Source organism: Agrilus planipennis, unplaced genomic scaffold (genome assembly GCF_000699045.2).
Source record: "Agrilus planipennis isolate EAB-ADULT unplaced genomic scaffold, Apla_2.0 scaffold6, whole genome shotgun sequence".
NCBI lineage: Eukaryota > Metazoa > Arthropoda > Insecta > Coleoptera > Buprestidae > Agrilus > Agrilus planipennis.
This window is the reverse complement of record NW_020439302.1, coordinates 3,320,761-3,347,246: the sequence shown is the minus strand read 5'-3', so window position 1 is coordinate 3,347,246 and position 26,486 is coordinate 3,320,761. Positions and strand designations below refer to the sequence as shown.

The 26,486-nt window shown below is 38.2% G+C and overlaps 1 protein-coding gene across 1 annotated transcript in view; it reads left to right on the top strand.

Annotated features, from left to right (window-relative positions):
• Nucleotides 1-26,486, top strand: part of LOC108732702 (zinc finger protein rotund-like) — a 166,144-nt gene that overhangs the window by 3,508 nt on the left and 136,150 nt on the right. Inside the window, exon 2 of the mRNA XM_018463670.2 lies at nt 1,439-1,583. Coding sequence (XP_018319172.1) covers nt 1,449-1,583 — 135 coding nt within the window. The 5' untranslated portion in view covers nt 1,439-1,448. The remainder of the gene's footprint in view (nt 1-1,438; nt 1,584-26,486) is intronic.

Here is a 26,486-nt window from a genome sequence, read left to right as displayed (position 1 = left end):
GTTTTGTTATTAGATACGGATACATATATATATATATATATAACCCATACGTTTAAACGTCCCATACGCGAGGGGAAGCAAGACTAGACATATAATTTATATAGTTTTCATTATGTTAAGACAATAGGCAAAACGCGTGTGGAATTTTGAAGAATTCCCCGACTGCTTGTATCTCTGGAGCCAATTAAAAGTCGTCAATTATGGCTATACCGGCGGCCGGCAGGAAATTTTAAGGGAATGAAGGATTGAAAAGGATAATTCAAGTATTAACAGTTATAAAGAGATAAGTTCTGGCTCTGCGACTCATGGACCTAGAAAGCTGAAACTTTGAACAGGGATTTCCTTTATGGTGTATGTAAGAAAAAAGAAGTCGGGTCTAAAATAGTACTGACCCATCGTCGAATCACCGTTAAAGAAGTTGCTGATGACCTAAACATATCGAATTGATTGATTGATTTTTACTAATGATTTGGACATGAGACGCGTCGCCGCGAAATTCCTACCAAAATTGCTCAATTTCGACCAAAAAGAGCATCCCATTAATTTTGCTAAGGAGCTGCTGGACTCTGTCCGCGACGATCCAAATTTGCTCCAGAGGGTCATAACTGGTAACGAATCATGGGTTTACGGTTATGAGGTGGAAACCGAAGCTCAGTCATCCCAATGGAAGCTGTCGAACGAGCCAAGACCAAAAAAAGCGCTCCAAGTTAGGTCGAATGTGAAGGTTTTGCTTGCAGTTTTCTTCGATTGCAGGGACGTGGTGCGTCACGCATTCTTACCACAGGGTAGAACGGTCAATAAGGAATATTACCTGCAAGTTATGGGTAATTTGCGCGAAGCAATCCGTCAGAAACGCCCGGATTTGTGAAAGAATAAAAATTGACTTTTGCACCATGATAACGCCCCTACTCACACATAGTAGCATGTGGGCGAATTTTTGGCCAAAAACAATACACTAATACTGCCGCAGCCACCGCATTCCCCAAACCTACCCCCCTGTAACTTTTTCTTGTTTCCAAAACTTACACTGATGCTGGTAATCACCAGCCGATTGAGTGCAGCGTTGCGGACCGTAGTTCTTTACCAGGCCCGGAATTGAATTCACTACGTTTTTTTCGAGAACGGTGAATCAGACATACAAACATTTAGTTAATTTTTATTTTTTATAGTGCACTATCATCTTCTGCAAACTTGACATTTATTTCAGTTGCACCCTATATATCATATCATGCACAAAAGTCAAAAACATCGAAAAAGATCATCCCGGCTCTGTTCATATGCCCGAAACTTCACAGATGTTTTGTGTAAAATTAGTTTTGAATGAGACTCTTATAGTAATTAATTAATTTTTAATTGATCGAAAGTTTTGTGTACGAATTGTTTTAGTTGTGATTACAATTAAAAAGTAAATAATGTTTTTCTTTTCTGTTTGCTTTAGAGTGCGAGACATGTATCCCTGGTACAGAGCCGACTCTGTAGGTGGTCAATTAGGTCAGCTGTGCGGACCCATGGCCACCACCATCAAGACAGAAAACGGGTACAATGACTGCATGCTAGCCCTAGACTACGCCACTCAAAGCAAGGTAGGAATTCTGTAGTATTTAAAGGTTCATTCATAGTTCATTGATAAGGTCATTGATTAGAATCGTATTATAAGGGTAGTTGCGCGGTATTGAGCAGAATAAATAGCGTTGCAGATAACACCAGAGATGTGCAAAATGGTTTTTTAAAAGTAAGTATTTGAATACAAAATGCAAATACCTTTTTGATTCGTTATTTCAAATGTAAAAGTTTTGGGTACAGTTTTTCTATCTTTATGTTATAGTTTCTTCAGTTCAGCAACAAATAATTGTTCTATATGCTTCCTTATTTGCCCTTGTCACCCGTTTTAATTGGAAAAAAGACACTGATGCCAAAATAGTTTGTTTAGCGTGAAATATCAGAGCCAAAATAGGGCTGCAAATAATTTTATTGATGTAAAATCAACATCAATCATTTTATATCAAAATATTTACAATACCATTGTGTTTCCGATCTTTTACACATTGTAATAAGAGAAAGAAATGGAATCCATAGTTTCTTTAGCTTTGGGTTCATCTAATAAGTGAAGATTTTCGAATCGTTTTCTAAGAATTTTGGATTAAACGCATTTATTAGCACACCACAATATTTTGTAGTTTATTGTTTTACACAGCTGGCATATATCAATTCGATATTGTTTTGGGGGCTGTTTTGTCGTAATTCATAGAATTTCGTAGTTTCTTGCTAAAGGTATGATGAGTGGTGATTTGGCAGGTGCTGATATCAGTTTGGAACATCAAAATTCTATGGACCATGGCATTGAACACGGAAAACAATATCGATCCAATATTTTAGATTATTCATTCCAAAGAGTTTAGAATTTTTAGGGCTCTCTTCTGTTAACGAATTAGAAGACAACTTGAGCAACTTTCATTCGTCATTTTATATAATGTTTGATCGGCGATACTAGCAAAACTTTTAAAGGCAAAAATGTATTTTTCATTATCATCATTCATTTAAAAAAGAATTTAAATGCAAGTTAAAATAGGTATTTTTTAATTTGTCTTTGCATTTTAAATGCAAGTATTTCAAATAAATTACATCTCTGGATAATACTAATATTACCTATTGAAATTGAGGATACCAATAAGGTAGTACCTAAAAATTTATAGGTTTTACAGTATCAACTTTTTTGATATAAAACCTATATACATGAGTATATACAGTAGGATGCTACACGACTTTTAAATCATCTCTAGACAGGTTGTTTAGAGTCTGATGTAACCACTAACATGCCATTGTTTTCTTTAAATAATCTCTAGACAGGTTGTTTAGAGTCTGATGTAACCACTAACATGCCATGGTTTTCTTTAAATCATCTCTAGACAGGTTGTTTAGTGTCTGATGTAACCACTAGCATGTCATGTTTTTCCCCAGTTTGTGTATTAGACAGAAAATGTTGTGGCAAAAGTACGTCAATCAATAATACTCTAATAAAACTCTAAACAACATTGCTCAATCCGATAACTACAGTTGTGGAGTTCGGTTTTCTGCAAGCTGCATGATGTATCAATAGTCGACGGTGATTGGTCTGCAGCAAAGCATGTTCAATACGATTGGTTAAACCAAGTGACGCAAAGAATATTTTAAAACTCCTTTTACATTTGAACTTGTGTATGGTGCATTACCTAACCTTCCTTGCTGGACAATTTACGATCTCGCGGAACTTCGGCGCTTCTTTATTCTGGTGGTGGCGGCAACAGTAGAAGCAAAAGAAGAAGAAAAAGAGGGTCGACCCTCTCTTCGTCTTGTGCGATTATATTACAATATAAAGTATGCGAACGGTGCTACCGCGTGGCGGTGCTATCTGGTGCTTGGAATCAGCGACACGGCTTCACTTGTCCCATCTGAAACAACGACATCGGGGACGGCAGATTTATACCCTTATCGGTGGCATCTCCGGCGGGTCCACCCGATCACCATTCTCTCCTTATACTTAACCTGTTAGCATTGGGCACGGCTGTCTGTCGCGTGGAAATTGCATTTTTGTTAATACTTAATAAGGGATGTAAAGATAGGAGACGAAGGATTGGTAGAAGAAGTGGCTGATAGTCAAATACGTCAGGAGTAGTAGGGATATAAGGCAAAGGATAGCTCATGGTCGGATCGTCTTCAATGAAAAGAAGTCACTTCTATGCTCGCGAAAGATTAATTTAGAAATTCGGAAATGATTGTTAAAGGTGTATGTTTGTAGAGCGGTGCTGTACGGGTGCGAAACATGGACGGTGGGCGCGGCGAAAAAGAAAAGGTTGGAAGCGTTCGAAATGTGGTGTTACAGGCGAATGATGAGGATGCCGTGGATATAGAAGGTTAGAAATGAAGAGGTATTAGAAAGAATAGGAGAATAGAGGACTCTGTGGATGTCAATCAAAAATAGGCGGGATAGGTTGGTAGGAAATTTTCTCAGGCATGAAGGTCTGGGCAGAGACATATCAGAGGCAGAAATGGGAGTTAGGAGGGGTAGAGGTAGACCTAGCTCAGGATAGGAAGGAGTGGAAGTGGGTGTTCAACCTGACGATCTTAAGATAATGATGAAGGAATATAAAGATATGGGACGAATGTTTAGAAGAAGTGGCTGATTTTAGGTATTTAGAAAGTCAAATAAGTCAGGACGGAAGGAGCAGTAGGGATATAAAGCAGAGGATAGCGCAGGGTCGAGTCGCCTTTAATAAAAAGAAGTCACTTCTATGCTCGCGAATAATTAATTTAGAAATGATTGCTAAAGGTGTATGTGTGGAATGTAGTGTTATCGGCGAATGATGAGGATACCGTGGATAGAGAAGGTTAGAAATGAAGAGATATTAGAAAGAATAGAACAGAGGACTCTACGGAAGTCTATAATAAATAGGCGAGACAGGTTGGTAGGACACCTTCTCAGGCATGAAGGTCTAGTCAGAGACATATTAGATGCAGAAACGGGAGTTAGGAGGGGTAGACGTAGTGTTATCGGCGAATGATGAGGATACCGTGGATAGAGAAGGTTAGAAATGAAGAGATATTAGAAAGAATAGAACAGAGGACTCTACGGAAGTCTATAATAAATAGGCTAGACAGGTTGGTAGGACACCTTCTCAGGCATGAAGGTCTAGTCAGAGACATATTAGATGCAGAAACGGGAGTTAGGAGGGGTGGAGGTAGACCTAAATTAGATTACTGTTCGCAAATAATTAAGTATGCTGGATGTTTTAGTTTTAGGGAAATGCAAAGATTAGCTAAGGATAGGAAGGAGTAGAGGTGTGTATCCAAACAGTCTTAGGATTGACGACTTTATGATGATGAATAAGGGATGTATATTTACTATATTGACATTATGATATGTCAGGTGCTCCTTACAACGTGTTTCGGTAAAAATGTACAGATTAAAATAACATAATGACCGGACGTGCTATAGCAGGTAGTGATTCGTTACAGAGCCGTCCATTCATCAACTTTTCATGTCACGCTTTGTATACTTTCCAAATTAGCTCTCTTTTAGTAATTGCTACCTCGAGGTCGAGCCTTATCCAGTTGTACATTTGCGTTATTTTCGACCCCTTTTACTTGAACTGCTTGCCACTTCATCCCCCTTGTCAATTTTACACTTATCCGATAGAAGGTTATTGAGCCAGGAGTGTACGAACGTTCCCCAAAACAAATGACAACCACAGTGCACTGGACAAAGTGACAGTTTGAACTCATACTATACAGGAAGTAGAAAAAAGGGGGCACTGAAACAGTAAAGAACATTTTTATTATGCATAGGTCGTTTTAAAATAACAATTTAAACCACTTTACCACAATTTATCTTATTGAATGCTGGTGTCTTCAGGTTTTATTGTTTTATTTTTATTGATTGTGTTTGTTCGCTCCTGCGTCGCTCTTTTCACCACGTAAAGGTATAGAAGGTGGGGTGGTAGTCGTAGAGACAAGGTCTGACATGCTAATTGAGACATTTGTCCGTCTATGTTCTTGTCCAAATATATGGGCACTAACTGTCCGAATGTCAACAGTTAGGGAGAGCAAAGGATAATGTTTTAAATCGGTTACGCAAACAATCGGTTGAACGAAGGAGTTACCTACAGGCGTCTGGTTTTGCATACAGCGTGACCAGATAGAGCACTTTAAGAATAATGAAAATACTGTATGCAGTGGAATTCGTTTATTATGACTCCGCCTATATCGATCAACCGCTTAATGTGAAGTAATTGCAGTGTTAAGTTTGGTTTTCATATTAAATTATCTATAGGAAAGTTTGGATATAATGACTCCGTTTAAAATGATTAATAATAACATTTTCGCTCAGTTTTCTGTCCCTTCTTAAGTATATTGATATTACAATTCATCGTTCTTTTTCTTTTTCTGTTAATAAATACAGTGTAAACTAATAAAATAATTGTTGGAGCATACGTAATCCTAAAATGTAGCATCGTGCTACAGATGGCGTTCACTGCGCCATTTGTAGTATTTTCTAAAACAGTGTAAACTGTTTATAACGTCACTCGATTTAAGGCAAACTCCTTAAAACTTCGAAATTGCTTGACTTTGGTTGGTTTACATTGTTTTCTATACAATATTACACTCTATATTGCGCCACGCTCACTCTATTTAACGACAACAATGCGGCATTATAAATCATTGAGCAGTACTTTCTAAGTTGCCAAATAGATAAGAACTGAAGCTGTGTATGTTGTTGAAGAAGACGATCCTGTCCCTCCACCAAGCATCAAACAAGCACTTGATCCAGCGAAACTATTAAAAAAATACTTTTTATATAGTCATGTTGATCCAGCAGTATCTCAATATATGAGTAAGATACGTAACAAAATAAAATAAAATATTGGAGCAGCAAAAAACATCAGACGAAGTTAACAGGCTGTACGTAATGTATGAATAATAATGTTCGTGTGCAAAATGTGTACTATACTGGTAAATGCATATAGAATAGTAAAATAATATCTTTTATTTCTCTCCATTTAAAGTGTCGTTATATAGAGTTTACACTGTTTATCTAACCAAAACAGAAAGTTGTTTATTTTGTAAGACTATGCCTTGTATGACGCCAGCTAAGTATGACGTGTTTGTCATTTTCCTTCGATGTCATTATAAGCGGATTCTACTGTACAGTTAAATAATTTCATACAAATGAATAGTGAAGTAATATCGTCAGTTTAGGACAGATACGGATTGTTAAAAAAACTATTTTCCACAAGCCGATAAAAGAATAATGTGGAATTTCTTGGATCGGTGAATATTTTGCCTCGCCTGTATACGAAATCAAGGCTCGATGAGGGTTAATAAATAATTGCTTATTCAATTGATTATTAGAATGACCCAAGAGACCTGTAGGTTATATGGTTATGATTGACCAACAATTCAATATTTATGTACAAAAGGTATCTGAAACGTATGGCTGATTTCAAAAATGGGTTTTACCCCCGGCTTTGCTCGCGTTGATGTCCTTAATACGTTTCAAGGATCATCGACGACCACATAAAACTAATTCTTCTATCCCTATGCCCTTTTCTTCATACCAGATAATGTATCTACAAAATTTCATGATGATCTAGGGTAGTTAAGGTCCATTTATAAGTTATAGTTAAGATTTATTAATTAATTGCCTTAAAATTACACAGTGAAATTAAAATGTTTTGTATTTAATTTTCCAACTCTAATAAAAGGACTTAGAGATAGCTTTAAATAAAATGGAAGCGGTACTGACAGATCAGTACTGTATGAAAATAAATAAAAGTAAAACTGAAATACTGGTGTGCAAGGGAAGAAAAAGTAGGGAAAGAGCGAATATAAAGATAGGAGACGAAAAATTAGAAGAAGTGGCTGATTTTAGATACCTAGGAACTCAGGTAAGTTAGGATGGAAGGAATAGTAGGGATATAAAGTAGAGGATAGCGCAGGGTCGTGTCGCATTTAATAAAAAGAAGTCACTTCTATTAGAAATTCGAAGAAGGTTATTAAAGGTGTTTGGAGCACGGCGTTTTACGGTTGCGAAACATGGACAGTGGGCGCGGCGGTAAAGAAAAGGTTAGAAGCGTTCGAAATGTGGTGTTATAGGCGAATGAAGAGGATACCGTGGATAGAGAAGCCTAGAAATGAAGAGGTATTAGAAAGAATAGAAGAACAGAAGATTCTATGGAAGTCAATAAAAAATAGGCGAGATAGATTGGTAGGACACCTTCTCAGGCATGAAGGTCTAGTCAGAGACATATTAGAGGCAGAAACAGGAGTTAAGGAGGGTAGAGGTAGACCTAGATTAGATTACTTTTCGCAAATAGTTAAGGATGTGGGCTGTTCTAGTTTTATTGAAATGCGAAGCTTAGCTCAGGATAGGAAATAGTGGAGGTACGTGTCCAACCAGTCTTAGGACTGACGACCTTATGATGATGATGATGAATAAAAGGCTTATGAAAATTGTCGGAAAGGGATCATCCTTCTTCCTCTAACCCGTAAATAATTCAGTTATTAACGCCCTTTCAATTAATAACTTACTCTGTAATAGATAACGCAATCTTCGTTATAATAATTATTAATTCAATCATTTTGCGTTAATAATCTGTATGTAGCCGTTACATTATACACATCGGCAATAATTTATTACCTTTTTGTGACATCGTCATGATCTACAGCCTGCTGTCCCTTGTGTAGTAGTAATTACATTAAGTAATCCAAGTGAGTAATTCTTATAAAATTTACAATTAATAAGGCAAGAAAGTCTGCAACACTTTTTATGAAAATTTTTTAATCGATCAATCAAATTTACATCTAAATAATGATTTGGTAAAAAATAGGTAGGTACTTTTATGTTTTGACGTTGAACTTGAATCTTATGCAAAACGTTGGGATGTTGTGCTAAGCTGCTAAGTTGTTATGGGATCAATCGAAATAGATCGAAGTGCTGGAAAAGCTTGTCTTATTAGTCGCAACTTTATGATGTAATTATATCAAAACTAAGGCATTTACTACCGTATTATTTTATTCATAATCAATTGTTTAATCAGTCTTGTATATTCATTATTGCAAAGCGTGTTTATGAATATTCATTAATGTTGATTAGGTTTTTTACGTTGACAAAAAACCCCAACTTATTTTACATTTTAATACTTGTGTATCAGTACCTAATCAAAATATAAGAACTAAACAAAAAAAGCAACAGTAATGATAAACAACGTAAATCAAAAAAAAAAAAGAAACGATCGCAATATATATAGTGGGTATAATAATATATTACACGTAGTAGCAGTAGCGGCCACAGTTGGCAAAAACCTCAAACATAAACAAGTTGGTAATGAATTAAGAGTTGCAAAAGTCATTATAGGACAGGTTCAAGTTGAAGAAAAGTCGGTAGCATTTTTAAAACACCTGAGACAGGTATTTCTGCCTGCGAACGTTCCTGCACACAAGTCGTATGCTTCTGTGTGTGCTTGTGTGCGTTAAGATGCCCCGGGGGTTGGCAGTCTTCACCGAGCCGTCTTGTTCTGGCTACCGTTTGACATACACATTCTCTTCAGCTCCTACCAATGCATGCATCAAAAGCGTCCAACGTCATCAGGACAAATACGCATCGCATCCTGATGCAACTTCGACCGGTACACCTCAACTCCGACCGGCAGTCCGCTATCGCTTATTAAAACCGACACCCCAATGTTTAAACAGAATAAAGGACGTAGTCTCAGTTTTTCTTACAAATAAATGAACAATATACCTGATCAGGTACATATTGAGAAGCCTGAATGCCAAGATGTTTAACAGTAAAGGAAATCTGGAACGCCTAGGAGTTTTAGGGAATATTTATAAATTTTTTTTAATTGAATACTGGCCTAAGCAAAGAACTGTTTCGCTATTGAATTTGTGGAAAATTCTAAATCTACGATATCCTAACTTTAATTGTTCGTACCAAAGCGGTCAGAACTTAAACTTTTGGATGTTTCCTTCCTACCAGTTACTAATGCTGGTGGGCGGGCAGTCCCTCCGGACTGCACCGGAAGGTAGAGCGGAAGGCCCTCTTCAGTCTCCTTTCAGGAATCGTGAGAATGGGTGGGTGGTGGTTCGGGTGAGAAAAATGAGACGGATGAAATGAAGACAGAAGAGAATGAAAGATTATCTGTGGAATATTACTATCCCAGTATATGCCTAAGTGATCCAAGGAAATCATAGAAAAACTTGGACCAAGGCAGGCGGACCAGGAAGAGTCGTCTTCCCGAATGCTAAGCAATGGTCTAAACCTCTAGGCCATGCCTCTCGGTAAAGGAGTCAAGCAGATGGATATGTAATAAGAAGGGTGACTAAATTTGGGAAGATGTGGAAAGAAGCAATAAAAAAGATATGAGGAGAGGTTGGGGAGTCAGGAAGAAGGAGATATCTCGAAGGAAGTATGGATTAAGGTATCAGAAATAAAGACGAAAAGTAGATATGATAGAGGGAATGCGAGGGCATTGGAGAGATCAAAAATCCAACAGGAGCAAGCGAGAGAGTGGTTCAAGGAAGAGATAAATATATGAAAGGAATTGAAGAGGAACAAATGCAGGAAAATATAAGCAGAGAGGATTTAAGAAAAAAATAGGAGTCAAAATATGTGATAGAGTTGAAGAAAATTTTGTGAAGTAATTGGGCAAAGGGATTGGATACCTCAAAGTAATTAGAAAGAGGGAAACAAATAATTGTTATAGATAAATTTAGGACTGGGAATAAGTTGAAAAATGCAATGGGCAGATAGTGTAGAATATGTGGCAGGGAACTAGAATGTCAGAAACATGTATTAGGGGAATGTAAGGATAATAAAACTTGGGAAGAACGCTACGAATTATAAATGAGGATGATGGCGGGCTGAGCCAATTAAAATAAATTTAAAGAAATAGGGGGTTGTTTTTGTTTTTTTATATAAATAAATGAACAATATGTAGTTGTATGGATCAGTAGGGCGACTAACGTAGATTGTGGTTCTGATAAGAACCAATTAAGAGTACTGTTGGTGTAGATCTTCGGTGAATACTTGTCAGCATCAGCAGTAGATGGTGTGATACTGTTGCAGTATCTAACGAAGAGTGAGCCTGTTTTTAGAATTTTAACTTTTGAATTACCATATACCGAGCGTTCAGACACAACCTCCCCCTCCAGTGATAAACCTATTCGGATATAACTGGAAAAACGCACTCGACGACCTTACTGGGTTGTTGTGTATACTGGCCTATCGTTAATCTTATTCTCTGGGGAAGGGGGTGGCTTCAAGATAATATTCATCTGCTGTGAGATAGGCTGGTTTGAGTTTTTGGATAGATACGTTCGGTAGTTGGACAATCAATAAATGTTCGCCTTTTTAAGAACCATCACATGAAAATTGTAGTGGGATTTTTGGACTGTATCTCGTCGAAGCAGGATCTTTGTAGAGGGGTATTGGAGGTGATTCCGAAGTTTCTTAAGTGGGACAGCTCTTTCAAAAGCTGGGATTCTTATAAATGTGCCAAAATGACAGGCTTTTTGATCTGCCATGGGAAAAGCTTCAGATCAACTTGTAGATCTATCTACACCCGTGAAACAGTAACTGTATCCTTCTGATGATAATCCGGACGTGCCTAATGGAGTAAAAGCATGTCCAGTAATTTTGACTTTCTGATACGACAGACATTCACGTGTCCATTTGGCAGAATCCTTGCCCGTTATTGATCAGTAAATGGATATTGTTTGGCGTGAAGTAGGAGTAGTTTTTTCTCAAAATGTTGGCTTTCTCGAAATAGAACACTAAAGATATATACATAATTTATTTACTAATGAATTATTAACCATGAAATAACGGATTACAACTGCAGGCACAACGAAGAAAATATGAATTAAAAACGCAAGTTAATAAGAGGAAGGACAAAACGTAACTAACTCTAAATTATGTGACAAATTCAAAAATTGTTCTGGTGCCACCACCAATACCAAGGGAATACGAGCCAGAAGTTAATAAGGGTTAAAACCCAACAAGGTATGACTCTACCTCAACCTATGAAATTCCTGTAACCTGCATACAGTTGAATGATAAGCAAATCTATCTCTAACGACTAAAAAACTATTAAAAATAAACTGAAACATATACATATAGAGAAGCTTGCATGCCAAGATGTTTAACAGCAAAGAAAATCTGGAACACCTGGGAATTTCTAACTCGTACAAGGTCCTTATATTTGTAGAAAATTCGTTGGACATTTCGTTTTCTTCTTTCTAATACGGTCCTCAGCATTTGTTTCATCTAAATTATATATTGTTTTTTTATAGTGGTGTAATTTAAATTTAGACTGTTGACAAACCGCGGCGCTCCTCCACGACCCTTTCGCATTTCCTGTCTTTGAAAAGATAGGTAACATTTTATTTAAAGTAAAATAGAAGTCATGTGTCGGGTGTAGCCTGTCTTCTGCCTCTTGGTTCTCGGTCATGTTTGGAATTGCCACACAGGCAGAGGTCCCGGAGGGTAATTAAAAACGTACCCATCTGTTTAAAAACCAATTAATTAGGTCCGATAGACTCGATACAAGATCAACACGATCGCTATCTCACGGCCTCTTCTGATGTAACGTACAGCTATAAACAAATGCATGCACGTATACTTGTATACGTAGATTGTCGATTTTGTGCTTCCACTGTCTACTAGGATTCAAGTCCACCTACCTATCCCCGCTGACTCACAATCAATGACATTTAAAATAAAGTATTACAAAATATGTAATAATTTTAAAAAAAAATTAATAAAATTCTTCCCGAAATACCTAGCGATGATGGGTCTCCTGGCCAACCTGTATTGGTTGTCTGGAAAGTCATAAAAAAGGCATTCCAAGAAGAGAAAGCCTTGATACTGTTACCAAAGTCAAGTCAAATGGTTCCTCATGAATTGCAATTTATATCAGATAATTTCACAGAGAAATAAAACTGATAAACTATTTCAATTTTAATTATGTAGAAAGTAGACTGGGAAGATTTGAGGGCGCTAAAGGTCAGTGGGTGTTAGAGGAATGCCAGAAATCGTCTCCTACTCAGAGCGAGCACTCCAGAATGTATGAATGTGACCGGGCAGTTCCTACCACCAACACTCTAACGTAAGATTGGAGAGTAAGGTGGAAGGCCCTCTTCGACCTTCTATTAGGAATCTTGAGAATGCGTGGGGAGGTGGTGGTTGCTGGCTGGAACTGTATTATTTTGGGGAAAGATAGAAGAAACGGAAGAGATGAAGATAAAAGAGAAGTGAGAAATTGTCTGTGAGATATTCAAAGAAACCACGTAAAGTGGCGGTTCCGGCAGTAAAACTGCTAATAAGTGATCGCCCTCTAGGCGGAGTGGTTATCTATAAACTCAGCCATATGGCTTGCGGATGACATGTGACCCTATGGCGGTTAAAATCGCATACAGCGTCAAAAAATAACTTATTATGGATTACCATAACTACTTATCAGGAAAGGAATGATGTGGAAGATATGGTGTTACGATACGATTATGAAAAAACAGTGAACGAGCGTGTCCAATACCCGCAGTTCAAAGGCCTATTCGGCCTGTTTTTTACTGCGCATACTTCAACAAACGAAAACTGTAAGGGAGAAAGAAAATAGCTTATCTTATTATAATCAATTAAGCCTACTGCAATAGTCGAAACAGGACTGAATGAGGAATTGGGCCATCATCTGAGTTCATAAGAATATTTTTATTCTTTTGAATGTATAAACTTTCCCAAGCGTCAAGTTCTGATTTGCAAGAGACTTCTTTGATTAACTTTAAACATTTACGGCCTGTAGGGTGGTTTGTATTGAAAATATGTTGGGCAACCCTAGATTTATCTACCCTATTTAATCTAAAGTGAGCGATATGTTCTTTGTATCTTGTCGAAATTGCACGTTTTGTTTGTCCAACATATTTAAGTTTACAACCTTCGCAACTGATTTCGTAAATTCCGGACTTGTTATTATTTTCTAATTTGTCTTTTGTGTTTCCTAAAAGATTTCTAAAACTTGTTTCTACAAAGCCCAAAATAGTTCCAAATATTAATGTGATGGTTTGGCGTCAGCAGTATTAATGGAGCGCTGCAGACACGGATACGGCTTTATAATAAATTGCAGACAATAGAACGTGCTAATCTCTGCTAATTAAGAAAATTTCAAAGTCAAGGTATAAGTTCTTTAATTGTCTGTTCTTTCTTTATTTCCATTATATGTTTCGGTAAAAAATAACAATGCAAGTTCATTAACCATTTAACTTCATGCTGTAGGTATTGCGTCACATATAGCTAATTCAAGTTCTTTTTGCTGCAATAGACGTAAAGTCAGTGCTATTCTATTTTTATTTGATTCCACCTAAACGCATCTACTTCTTAATTCTTACCGCGGGTGTCCCACGACACCACCACGCAGCTTGTTTTTGCTTAGAATGGGGGTATGGAGATCTATAGAGTTGTTCGGAAAGTCATTTCGTTTTTTCCTGACAGAGGATTTAATTGTATTCTTTTGCACCCAACTTCACATTTAAGCCGTATAATTTTTATATGCTTTGAGAGCTCATATAGCAGCAAGGCTTGTGTGTGAATTCCAATTAATTCTACGCAGTAGTTTTTGGTTGGTGCCCTTTTAAATATGGAGAGCGATAAGCAGCATTTTCGACATATCTTACTGTTTTACTACAGAAAGGGTAAAAATGCTGTTCAAGCCAGAAAGAAATTGACTGATGTGTATGGAGAAGGTGTGTTGACAGTACGCCAGTGCCAGAACTGGTTCGCTAAATTTCGATCCGGCAATTTTGATGTCGAAGATGCACCACGTTCGGGAAGGCCGGTTGAAGCTGATAAAGACGCGATAAAGGCATTAGTTGATGTGAACCGGCGAATAACAACACGTGAGATCGGATTGAGGTTAAATTTATCAAATTCAACAGTTTATGACCACTTGAAAGGCCTGGGATTATCCTCGAAGCTCGATGTATGGGTTCCCCATGTTCTCACAGAGAGAAATCTGTGTCGCCGCATTGACGTCTGCGATTCGCTTCTCAAACGTCACGAAAATGATCCGTTTTTGAAGCGCATCATCACTGGGGACGAAAAATGGGTTGTATACAACAACGTCAAACGCAAGAGGTCATGGAGCAAAAAAGATGAACCGGCTCAAACCATTTCCAAAGCCGATATTCACCAAAAAAAGGTGATGCTGTCTGTTTGGTGGGATTTTAAAGGAATCGTTTTTTTTGAGCTTTTACCGGATAACACAACGATTAATTCGGAAGTCTACTGTCATCAGCTGGACAAACTGAATGATGCACTTCAACAGAAAAGGTCAGAACTAATCAACAGGAAAGGTGTAGTGTTTCACCAAGACAACGCGAGACCTCACACAAGTTTGGTCACTCGCCAAAAGCTTTTACAGCTTGAATGGGATACAATGCTACACCCACCATATTCTCCAGACCTGGCACCATCGGATTATTATTTGTTCCGGTCACTCCAAAATTTTTTAGACGGTAAAACCTTCACCTCAAATGAGGAGGTCAAAAACCTCTTCAATCAGTTTTTTGCCAGCAAAGACCAAAAACTTTATGAGCGTGGAATTATGCTACTACCAGAAAGATGGCAAAAGGTGTTGGACCAGAACGGTCAATATATAATTTAATAAAGTATTTGTTTATTATACGAAAACTGTCTTTCATTTCCACAAAAAAAAAACGAAATGACTTTCCGAACAACCCTATACCATCAGCAAAATTCAATTCCCATAATTCAATTTCCATTGTCAATTACATTTGATGCAAATCTCTGAAGTTAGTCAATCATTTTGGAGAAGGTGCGTTCTCTTATTCCTATGCCCGAATTCCACTCGAGTTGAAGGCGACCCATTCCGTCGTCTACCGCTGCACATTCGCTGATGGCGCGGTACAACTGTCGCGTTTCAGTACCCTAGTGTGCGATCGCGATATAAAAACTGGAATAATTATTCCCGGCCGACACAACACACAATGCAATTGTCTTTTATATATTTGATAGTCGGTCGGTCGTCGTTTAAAGTGGGGTGGGCGTGTCGCGAGCCTTTATGACCTGTCGACCATTGGCCCGTTCAATTGACAACTGTGACAGTAGCAGTTAAAGCATTTCATGAATTACATGCCTGAATTCAAATATCATCAGCGTAAGATCATTAAAACGACAACGGGGACACAGCAGAAGCCGTTGTTGTGACCGCCATCGCTTATCTTTTTGTTGTTGTTCTTTTCTTCTCATTTTCACTTGTTTTATTTTCGTGTCGACTAAAATGCTGGAGATAAACCAAGCGGGCAGAGACGCGGCGGATTTTTGTTTTTAAAAAAATTGAATGCGAAACAACAAAAACTGACTCGCGTGCCGAAGATTCCTTACTGTCGCTTCAAACACATAATAAGTACTGAGGACAAAGTTATGAAAGAAAAATTCAAAATTGAAATGTGGAAATCGAAAGTGCTTCATGGAAAATACCCGAACCAACAACACCAGGGATATATAGACAGAGAAGCTTCTAAAATGTGGTTAAAGAAAGGGAATATATTCTCAGAAATTGAGAGATTCGTGATAGCGATAAAAAACTATGAAAAATATATTATTAAAAATTCCACAATTTCATTGGACACATGCCGGGCATGCAACACATCTCGCGAAACAATTGACCACATCACTGGGGGTTGCTCAGTTTTAGCAAGCCGATCATACACCGACTGGCATAATAATGATGCTAAACAGATACACTCGCTGTTAGCCAAAAAGTTTAAACTCATAGATCAGATAGAGCCGTACTATAAATACAAACCACAAAATGCATTAGAAAATCCCTTAGCCAAGCTTTATTGGGATAGAGACATAATTACAGGCAAAACAGTCAATCATAACAGGCCTGACACCACACTGACCATCAAAGAAACTAAAGCAACCTATCTGATAGATGTTGCTGTACCAAATATTGAAAATCTTAAACAGAAACATATTGGGAAAATTCAAAAGTATATTCCTTTGGCTAATGAAATAAAAAAAAGTGTGGAATCAGAACACAGTTCGAATTATTCCAATAATAATGTCTTCAATAGCCGTTATACCTACAACATTACACGCTCTAGCCTAACCGAGCTGAAACTGCATGAGCTTACGTACAAAAGTCTACAGAAATCAGTAATCTTTGATACATGCGGTGTAGTAAGCACATCTCTTAACAATAGTGACATATCCCCCTTTTCAGAAAACACAACAGATTAAATTAGAAGCGGAGTTTCTACAGGATTGTTTGGAAAGTCATTTCGTTTTTTCCTGCAAAAAAAATGTTTCGTAAAATACAATGTTTATCTTCCTTCTAGTTTAGGCTGGCTATCAAATGCAAAGGCAAAAATAAATATTGGGTTCGGAAAGTCATTTCGCTTTTTCCCGACAGAGGATTTAATTGTATTCTTTTGCACCCAACTTCACATTTAAGCCGTATAATTTTTATATGCTTTGAGAGCTCATATAGCAAGGCTTGTGTGTGAAAAATTCCAATTAATTCCACGAAATAGTTTTTGGTTGGTGCCCTTTTAAATATGGAGAGCGATAAGCAGCATTTTCGACATATCTTACTGTTTTACTACAGTAAAAGGATAAAAATGCTGTTCAAGCCAAAAAGAAATTGACTGATGTGTATGGAGAAGGTGTGTTGACAGTGCGCCAGTGCCAGAACTGGTTCGCTAAATTTCGATCCGGCAATTTTGATGTCGAAGATGCACCACGTTCGGCAAAGACCAACAATTTTATGAGCGTGGAATTATGCTACTATCAGAAAGATGACAAAAGGTGTTGGACCAGAACGGTCAATATATAATTTAATAAAGTATTTGTTTATTATACGAAAACTGTCTTTCATTTCCACAAAAAAAAAAAACGAAATGACTTTCCGAACAACCCTATAATATTCACCGATCATATTTCAGGGCAAGAAGTACTGTTAGCTCTAGAAAATTTAAGAAGAGAAAATAGGTTTCCAAATCGTACCCCAAAAGATATGAGTGAGGTTCTTTGGCATTAGCCCATCTTCACTTGCTTAAATCTAACCAGTGGAAACCGAGAATACCAGGAAAATTATAATAATAATAATAATGGTCATGCTCATTTTCGCGCTGGCGTTTTCGCTGCCTCGCAAGGTCACGTTAGCAGTAGAAATGGAAAGCAAAGCCTGCAAGCTGAATAGAGATTATTATTTATAGTCGTAGACCATAGCACAAGGAACAGTTCTCTTTGAGACACGGTAATTAAAATTCGGCTTTCGAACCATAGAGGATGCTGCAGCCATAATTATAGACTAAATTCAATTAAAAGTCGTGTTAAACGCCGGTGTTGGATTAATGAATTACAATCAGGGTCGAATTTATGCTTTTCGTACGCGTAAGTCACTTTACTTTGGGTCGCCTATTCCTGTTTCCACATGTGAGCTCGGATACTCCAAGAAAATTTCCCGGATATCGGAAACCTAGTGTACCTGTAATAGCGCTTGAGTACAGAACAGATCCGAGGAAACTACAGGAAACATAGACCAGGGCAGATGGACCTGGATTTTGTTTTATATTTTTGTGGAAGAGGGGAAATCTTCAAAAGACACCCAGCCGACCATACGACTGGGTAGTGTCGGATTCCCGAGGAAGAAGTACTCGGTCCTACCGACTAAAACCCCTCTACCTCAGGCCGTTCTAGGACCAATTAAGGATGTTTTTTATGTTTTCGTGAAAGAGGAGAAATCTTCAAAAGACACCCAGCCGTCTGTACGACTGGGAAGTGTCCAATTCCCAAGGAAGACGTCCTCGGACCTACCGACTAAAACCCCTCTACCTCAGGTCGTTCTAGGACCAATAAAAGATTTTTTTATGTTTTCATGGAAGAGGGGAAATCTTCAAAAGACACCCAGCCGTCCGTACGACTGGGTAGTGTCGGATTCCCGAGGAAGAAGTCCTGGGACCTACCGACTAAAACCCCTCTACCTCAGGCCGTTGTAGGACCAATTAAGGATTTTTTTTATGTTTTCGTGAAAGAGGGGAAATCTTCAAAAGATACCCAGCCGTCTGTACGACTGGGAAGTGTCCAATTCCCGAGGAAGAAGTACTCGGACCTACCGACTAAAACCCCTCTACCTTAGGCCGTTCTAGGACCAATTAAGGTCCTCCTTCAAAGCAAAGCAATAATCCAAACGTCTAGGCCATACCGCTGAGTGGAAAGTGTACCCTTATATAATTGGGAAGATCAAAATCAAAAGTCCACAATAAATTATCTGTGAGAATGAACATATCTTCTTTCTTCTTTCCATTTGGGGCTGTAGTCGTTTGCTGCGTTTTGAACAAGCCCTTGTTAAGTTTGGAAGTGCTTCATGTGTAGTACATATACAAAATGAAAAGAGATAACAGAATAATAGTATGCGGTGTAGTGGTTAGAGGTTGTCTAGGTACGTTAAAGGCCAGGGTCGGCTTTATAACTGCCTGGTTGGAATTATATTTATAACAAACGTCTTTGCTTTCCTAAATTCCTGAGCATGTTGAACTTTCTTTAATGTCCGAAAGTTCCATGTGACCATGACAAAAACAAATACTATGAGGGGTTCTATAATGAGCAAAGCTGAAGGAGGAAAGAAGAAGATGGAGTGAATTCCGTAAGGGAGATTAAGATTAAAACAATTTCACTAAAAACACCCACAACCAAATTGGCGGAAACAAGAAAAAATTGTGGAACATTCTTTCCAGTTTTTCATCTTCCCTAGACAAAAATTTTCAGTCTCTCTCCAGTCTCTCAGAGTCTTTCAGCGTCTCTGAGAGCGTGTCTCACAGTCTCTCATTTATTTCCTAGGTGTGTGCATCTCTCAAAGTCTCTGTATGAGAGACTCGAACGATAAAATTGTTAATTCAGAGATTAGAGTCTCTCACAGAGAGACTGAATGAATAAAACTGAAAACTGAGACTCGAGTCTCTCGTAAAAAGACTGAGATCTATGAAATATGTTGAATTTAGAAAATTATTGAGAGATTCGAGTCTCTCGTTCAGAAACTGTATACGAAATGAGGATCTCTCTATGAGCGACTCCAGTCTCTCGTTCAGAGACGCTAAACAGTTTCTTTGACAGTCTCTCACAGAGACACCAGACCCTCGAATTTCGCTTTCAGCGACTCTGAGAGACTGAACATTTTTATCTCGGATTATTAGTTCCCTATTTTATTTTCCGAAGCCTTTAAGAATAGGTTCATTTACTGTCGTTGGTATATACGCATTCAATAATAGCGTCTGCTATATCTGACGAATATACCGGAGCAATTAGTAAAAATTATCAGCCGAACTCTATCTATACAAATGCGTGCGTGCCGCGTTTCAAAGGAATACTTCGTCTACACACACACACACGCACAAATACATACATCCGGACATATACATACATGTAGAGGACTATCCACAGCGGAGTCAAAAGTTGAGATAAGATCAAATACCGATCCATTAAACTTTAAAGTTCTTCCAGAGGCACGTTTGTGTTACAAGTGACTTCTAATTGTCGCGAATATACCGAGGGCATCACGTAAAAAACGATACCACGAGAGCGAGATAATGCCAGAAGTCGAAAGGTTTCTGGGCGTTGAGGAGACCAAGGTGTCGGTCGACCTGAAAAACCTTGGCAACCTGGAATCGTCTTTGAATTTTCGAATGTGAATCAGGAGTCAAGACGGGTAGAGAGATGTAGTAAATTAGATTACTGTTTGCAGATACATTGGCATAAAATGAAAAGAAGTGAAGGTGCAAGGAAAGAGAGAGTGACACTGGTCAACATATTTAATCTTTTTACCACAAAAGGTACAATTACATATTACATTTATAAGACAATATAACAATTCCAAGAAGAGAACTCTTAATACCATTGCCAGAGTCAAGCCAAATGATGCCAAACATTGACACAGAATATGGTCAGGCAAAATGGTACAGATGGTAAGGAAGAATCAAAGAATGATGTTCTGATTCAGGTTTAAAAGCCGCCGTCCGTTGCAGTCCGATATTGAATGAGTACAGTATCAGTTCACTAACTAGCCGCGAAACCCTTTACCAATTTGTCACAACATAGAATCTTTTCTCATAAATAGAAACTTACGTTAGTGAAAATCCTAAGCAAAATCCAGTTGTAAGCTACAGCAAGTGACATCTCTGATTCCTTTAGGGTGTGAGAGAGAGATTACCAAATGTCTAAAAACAATTTGACACAAATGGGCAGAGAATTTTGCAGTTTTTGTGCATGGCACCTATCGAAATTAGTGTCCCATTATTTGTGGACTATCCCGCGTAACACGTTGTTCGTATTTCGATCCTCAGGTTTGTATAATATGTGGTTACACGACCTCGACGAAGAATTTAACGAGAGAGAGTAAAATCGAGGAACCACCACGTATCGAATTCTTCTTCCTGATTCACTCTGCTCCGCCTCCCCCGCCGAGGCCACCACGATTGTCCGCTCCATTTCGACCTCTCGTAATGGTTAAATAATTAGAAGCACATATCATATAGGTAGGTACCAGATATGTTTATGTACATAAATAAGAAGAATTTGACCAGGAGGTTCCTCACTCTCTCATGCTGAGGATTGAGGAAAGAAATAATAATAATAATAATATTATGAAAAGAAGAAAATAAGAAGAAGACCAAGACTGCCCGTCTTCTTGCAACAGGAAATGTACGTATTTAACTCTTAATGACGTAAAACAAAAGTAAAACGTCGATGACCGCGGTAAATGCCACTCGCGGTTATGTACAACTGGATCGCGAATGCACTCATGGTCAGTGGGCGATTAACAGGGTTGGCACCCTTCTTCCAACAAGATAACACTAATAAAGCAAGAGAACCAGGAAACCCATGACCACAATATTAAATGTTCCCTCGTCCCCCAAGGGGTTTCTATTGGACTTTTCAGATAGGAGGCCCTGAAAATATAATGAATTTATTTTTAAATTTCGCAGTGTTATGGATCCTAAATCTTTAGGTATTTCTTTGTAAAACGATAAATTGACAGACTGGTGTAGCAACCTCTGGGTCTAGAGACTGGGAAATTTTTATGAGCGTTCCTTATATAATGTGCCTAACCCTAAAAAAAGTATTTTTAACATTCAACCTTGAATAGGGCGAAAAGCGAGTTCAAATTTCAAGGTATCGATCAAAGTACAGACCAAACTACTGGCTCAGGAAACTTGGATAAAGATTCCTTATACAACATCAACATCATCATCCAATAGTTTTTCAAAATGCCACCCCAAAATAGGAGAACAATGGTGTAATTCCCGCATATCACACCATGATGACGAAAGGCAAACAGTGACACCGTTCAGAAGGAAGTTCGTATTGTTGTGATGTGCAGTTGTTACATCCCGTTTGACGATTGCGGTCGCTGGTAGTGGCGATGGTCCAGAGGTGTGCTATTATAGCCACCGTTGATGATATAGCACGTAAAAAGAAGGCAGCCTTGTTTACAGTCAGATGATGGGTTGTGGATTACGTGGTGATATAAAGCGAAATTACCCCGCGCGGCGCGGTTGGGTCTAACGACTCCTTTACACCTTCTCTCTCATGAAATTCCATAAATATTATCAACTCATGTGGTGTAAGGACGATACTATTTAATCCTTTTCTAATGTTGGTCTGCCCGTTAGGAAATATTTTATCCGATATCTGAAAAACGCCATCTGTAGTACGATGCTACATTTTAGGATTACGTATGCTCCAACAAGATCCATTTAAATATATGGATATCTACTTGCTGAAACGAACCCCGGCGTAGCTAACCTCAACGTGTTGGGCACGTTACCATAATCGAATAAAATAATTCGAAGTGATCTGTATTCTGTCGAAACTGCCAGACGCGGATCGCGATTTCGATCTTTTTGGATCTCATCAGCGCGTCGCAGACAACTCCGACAGAACACGTAGCTAACCTCAACGTGATAGGCACGTTACCATAATCGAATAAAATAATTGTACTACAGATAGCGTTTACCGCGCCATTTGTGGTATTTTCTAAAACGCGCTGTTAAGACAGCAGGTAAAAGTCGGTCTGTGTTCTGTCCGAGCTGTCTGCGACGCGCTGATGAGATCCAAAAGATCGAAATCGCGTCTGGCAGTTTCGACAGAATACAGACCACTTCAAATTATTTTATTCTGAAATATTGATTTTAATAAACAATTTCTCTTGCGGCCTTGGATGTTGACCGGCTTGGGGTAATGAAACTTAAGTTTATGTTACATATAAATTCCTGTGAGTGCTCCTCGGGTTCTATAATTGATTTATGAGCTAAGCCAATCAATCTAGGCTACAATTTTCGCGCATCATACATTAATTTAACGGCAAGTATAAAAGTAAGAATGATAATTTTAATCAGAACGACTAACATAACGTACCCTGATACACATATTCATATATGTATGCATAAAATATAATATGTAAAGGGCTCTATCAAGTGGAATTACTTTTGCTGATACGCTTTTCGATCCTGACTGTTTCCTACCTTAGGATATTAAATGCATTGAACTCTGTTCGAACACGCATTGAACTATTTTATTATTGTAGCCATCTGGCTCAAATTTTTGTAAATTCCACCACCTTGTACGTATGTACGTAATATATGATAAGAGATATTAGAAAGAATGGGAGAACAGAGGACTTAATGGAAGTCAACAAAAAATAGGGGAGATAGGTTGGCAGGACACCTCAGGCATGAAGGTCTAGTCAGAGACATTTTAGAGGCAGAAACGGGAGTTAGGAGGAGTAGAGGTAGACCTAGATTAGATTACTGTTCGCAAATAGGTAAGGATGCGGGTTGTTCTTGTTTTAGACCGAGCGGCATGGCCTAGAGGTCTAGACCATTGCTTAGCATTCGGGAGGATGCCAGTTCGATTCCGGGTCCGTCTGCCTTGGTCCAAGTTTTTCTGTGGTTTCCTTGGATCACTTAGGCAAATGCTGATGCAGTAATATTCCACAGATAATCTTTCATTCTCTTCTGTCTTCATTTCGTCCGTCTCAACTTTCTCTTCTCTTTCTACCTTCCGGCGTAGTTCGGAGGGACTGCCCAGTTTTTTTTTCTAGTTTTAGGTAAATGCGAAGATTAGCTCAGGATAGGAAGGAGTTGGTGCTTGTCCAACCAGTCTTAGGACAGATCACCTTATAATGATGATGATGATTGAATTGTAAGTAATTCGTCGTTGTTGGGTGGAATTTATCCTTGGTCAGGCCAGTAGCTCCATTACCTGCAACTATGTTTCCAATTTACCGCTTCAAAATGCTCCACTCTGTTCCATAAAAACCAATTATTCCGTTCAAATCATGCCCATTGTTGTTTTGAACACCCAACTAACACGGAAGCACTATAAGATTTAACTAGAGCTGGATGCTTTGTTACCACCTTGAATGTAATCACCTGTATCATTTGGTCCGTTTCATGCATTTGAAACTTTATATATATATATCTATATGGTGTGTAGCGGCGAATAAATAAAATTGGTTCATACGCTCAGAAATTCAATTTTCATGCACTAAATCATAATGAAGTCTCTCTTTGTCCTTTATCGGTACTTATACCTTATAATAATCCACCCTGCATAAAATTTTCAATTTACCTAAGACAAATGAAAAAAAATCGGTTGTCTGTAAAGTCGGTTTACTGACGATAATTGAACGTGACAACGTCATAAGAAAATACTGAGGGAATGGTTTCATTTTTCAAAAGAAAATTTTAATTTTATTTGTTTGATAGATAGAAAGAAGGAGGTAAATGGAAATGTATTATTGTATAGCAGCTGTCCACGCGGACGCATCGCTCACTCAAGTAGGAGAGAGACAGATGTCGAACGCTGCCGAACGCGGAGGCCGATTGTGCCTGTTTGTCGCTCGTTCCGCGCTCTCGCTTGCACTTCAAGCCTTAAATGGAACGCCTCAGAGAGAGGTAACGCCGCATGAGTCATGTTTTTTCGTGCGTGCAGCCGGCTCCATCGAATTATAAGACGTTGTCACGTCAAAAAATTAGCAAAGATCGTTGGTGGCCTAGGATGCCTAGTCCCACAATTTTACCATAGAGATGTAGCTTCGGTATTTCGGAAAAAGTCCCGAATCCTAAAGCGTTCGAAATGTGGTGTTACCGGCGAATGATGAGGATACCGTGGATAGAGGAGGTTAGAACTGAAGAGGTATTAGAAAGAACAGGAGAACAAAGGATTCTACGGAAGTTAATAAGAAAAAGGCGGGATGGGTTGGTAGGAGACCTTCTCAGGCATGAAGGTCTAGCCAGAGACATATTAGAGGCAGAAACGGGAGTTAGGAGGGGTGGAGGTAGAACTAGATTAGATTACTATTCGCAAATAGTTAAGGGTGTAATTTTCGTCGATTTCTTTTACATTTTTCATCGCTATTCAACCCATTAGGCGTAAACTAATAAAGTATTGAACTATTATATAAGTCTCAAACTCCTACATAGCGAATGAACCGGGGGAATTGGCGGTGTAATTAGAGACATATTAGAAGCAAAAACAGGAGTTAAGAGCATAGCAGTAGGCCTATCTAGATTAGTTTACTGTTCATAAATAGTTAAGGATGTTATGGGATGTTATAGTTTTAGGAAAATGCGAAGATTAGCTCAGAATAGGAAAGAGCGGAAGTGCGTGTCCAACCAGTTTTAGGACTGACGACCTTATGATGATTATAGGGTTATAATTAAATTTAACTTAACTTTCAATTAGATCTAATAGACATCTGTAACAACAACAATGTCGCGCTTGTGTAACAACGTTAGTTAGGACTTGTCTTCATCTTATTTCACTACAATTAAGACGATGGTGTAACATATACAATTCCCTGGAATAGTTTATGTCGTATTTTCTGTATTATCTACAATAAGTTTAATAAATATGTTGATGTAGCATTACTTTCTGGAGTGGTTCAAACCAACTATGTCGATGACGTAATGTAATCTCTCAGTAATTGTACTGCTTCTAACCATAGTAATTGACGTCTGATTTGAATTCACTCACTTACAGTTGTTGTGCGTGATACAAAATACAGAGACGTATTTAATGTAGGTATGTTATGGCGTTGATGTCTTTCTGTGCATGGTTTTATTTATACAAAGTTGCATGTCTTAAGGTTATTGTGCAGTAAGATATAGAGGGGGATGTATTTATATATTTAAAATGCCTTTCTTTAATACTTTTGTTATATTTTAAAATATTTACTCTTTAATGTAACCATCTGGAAGTAATAAGTACTCTTGTTTATATCGTCTGTTTTAAGAGGAAATAAATAGACAAATGCCTCCTTGTGATACAAAAGTGAATCACCCTGTACGCCAGCAACGCAAAATACAAGAGACAACAAACGTTTGATACAATTTATCGTTGTTAAAATGACAGAGAATTGTGAATTACAATTTCGTCTAATATTTTTACGATCGCCGGAATTTCTTCCCACTGTAATTCCGGCGTATTCCAATATAAAACGAATTATTATGACGGGGTCGCAGTTACCATTGGTCACGCTTCAGTTGCCAGTGAGAATCGTGTAATGAACAACGAAACAAAAAAAGAAAAAGAGAGAGGCTAGAACGTAATGTGTATACGTAGCGGGCGTAGTAAACAAAGCTGAAAAAGGGAAGTCGTAAACCACGTTGCCCTCCTACCCCGACCGACTAACTTGATTTTTAATGAATACACAATTTTATATACATATATATGCAAACATAAATTGTAAATATGTAGAAAACGATCAATAAAGTAATCATGGAATATCTACTGTCTGTGTGTGTACGGGGGTTCCCCGAATTGGTTATTTCGTACCCCTAAAATATAAAATCTAGAAATCTAATTTTTTTATTTTTGGGTTGGATTGGATAGATACATAATAGGGATGGGCGGTATGCATCGATGTTTC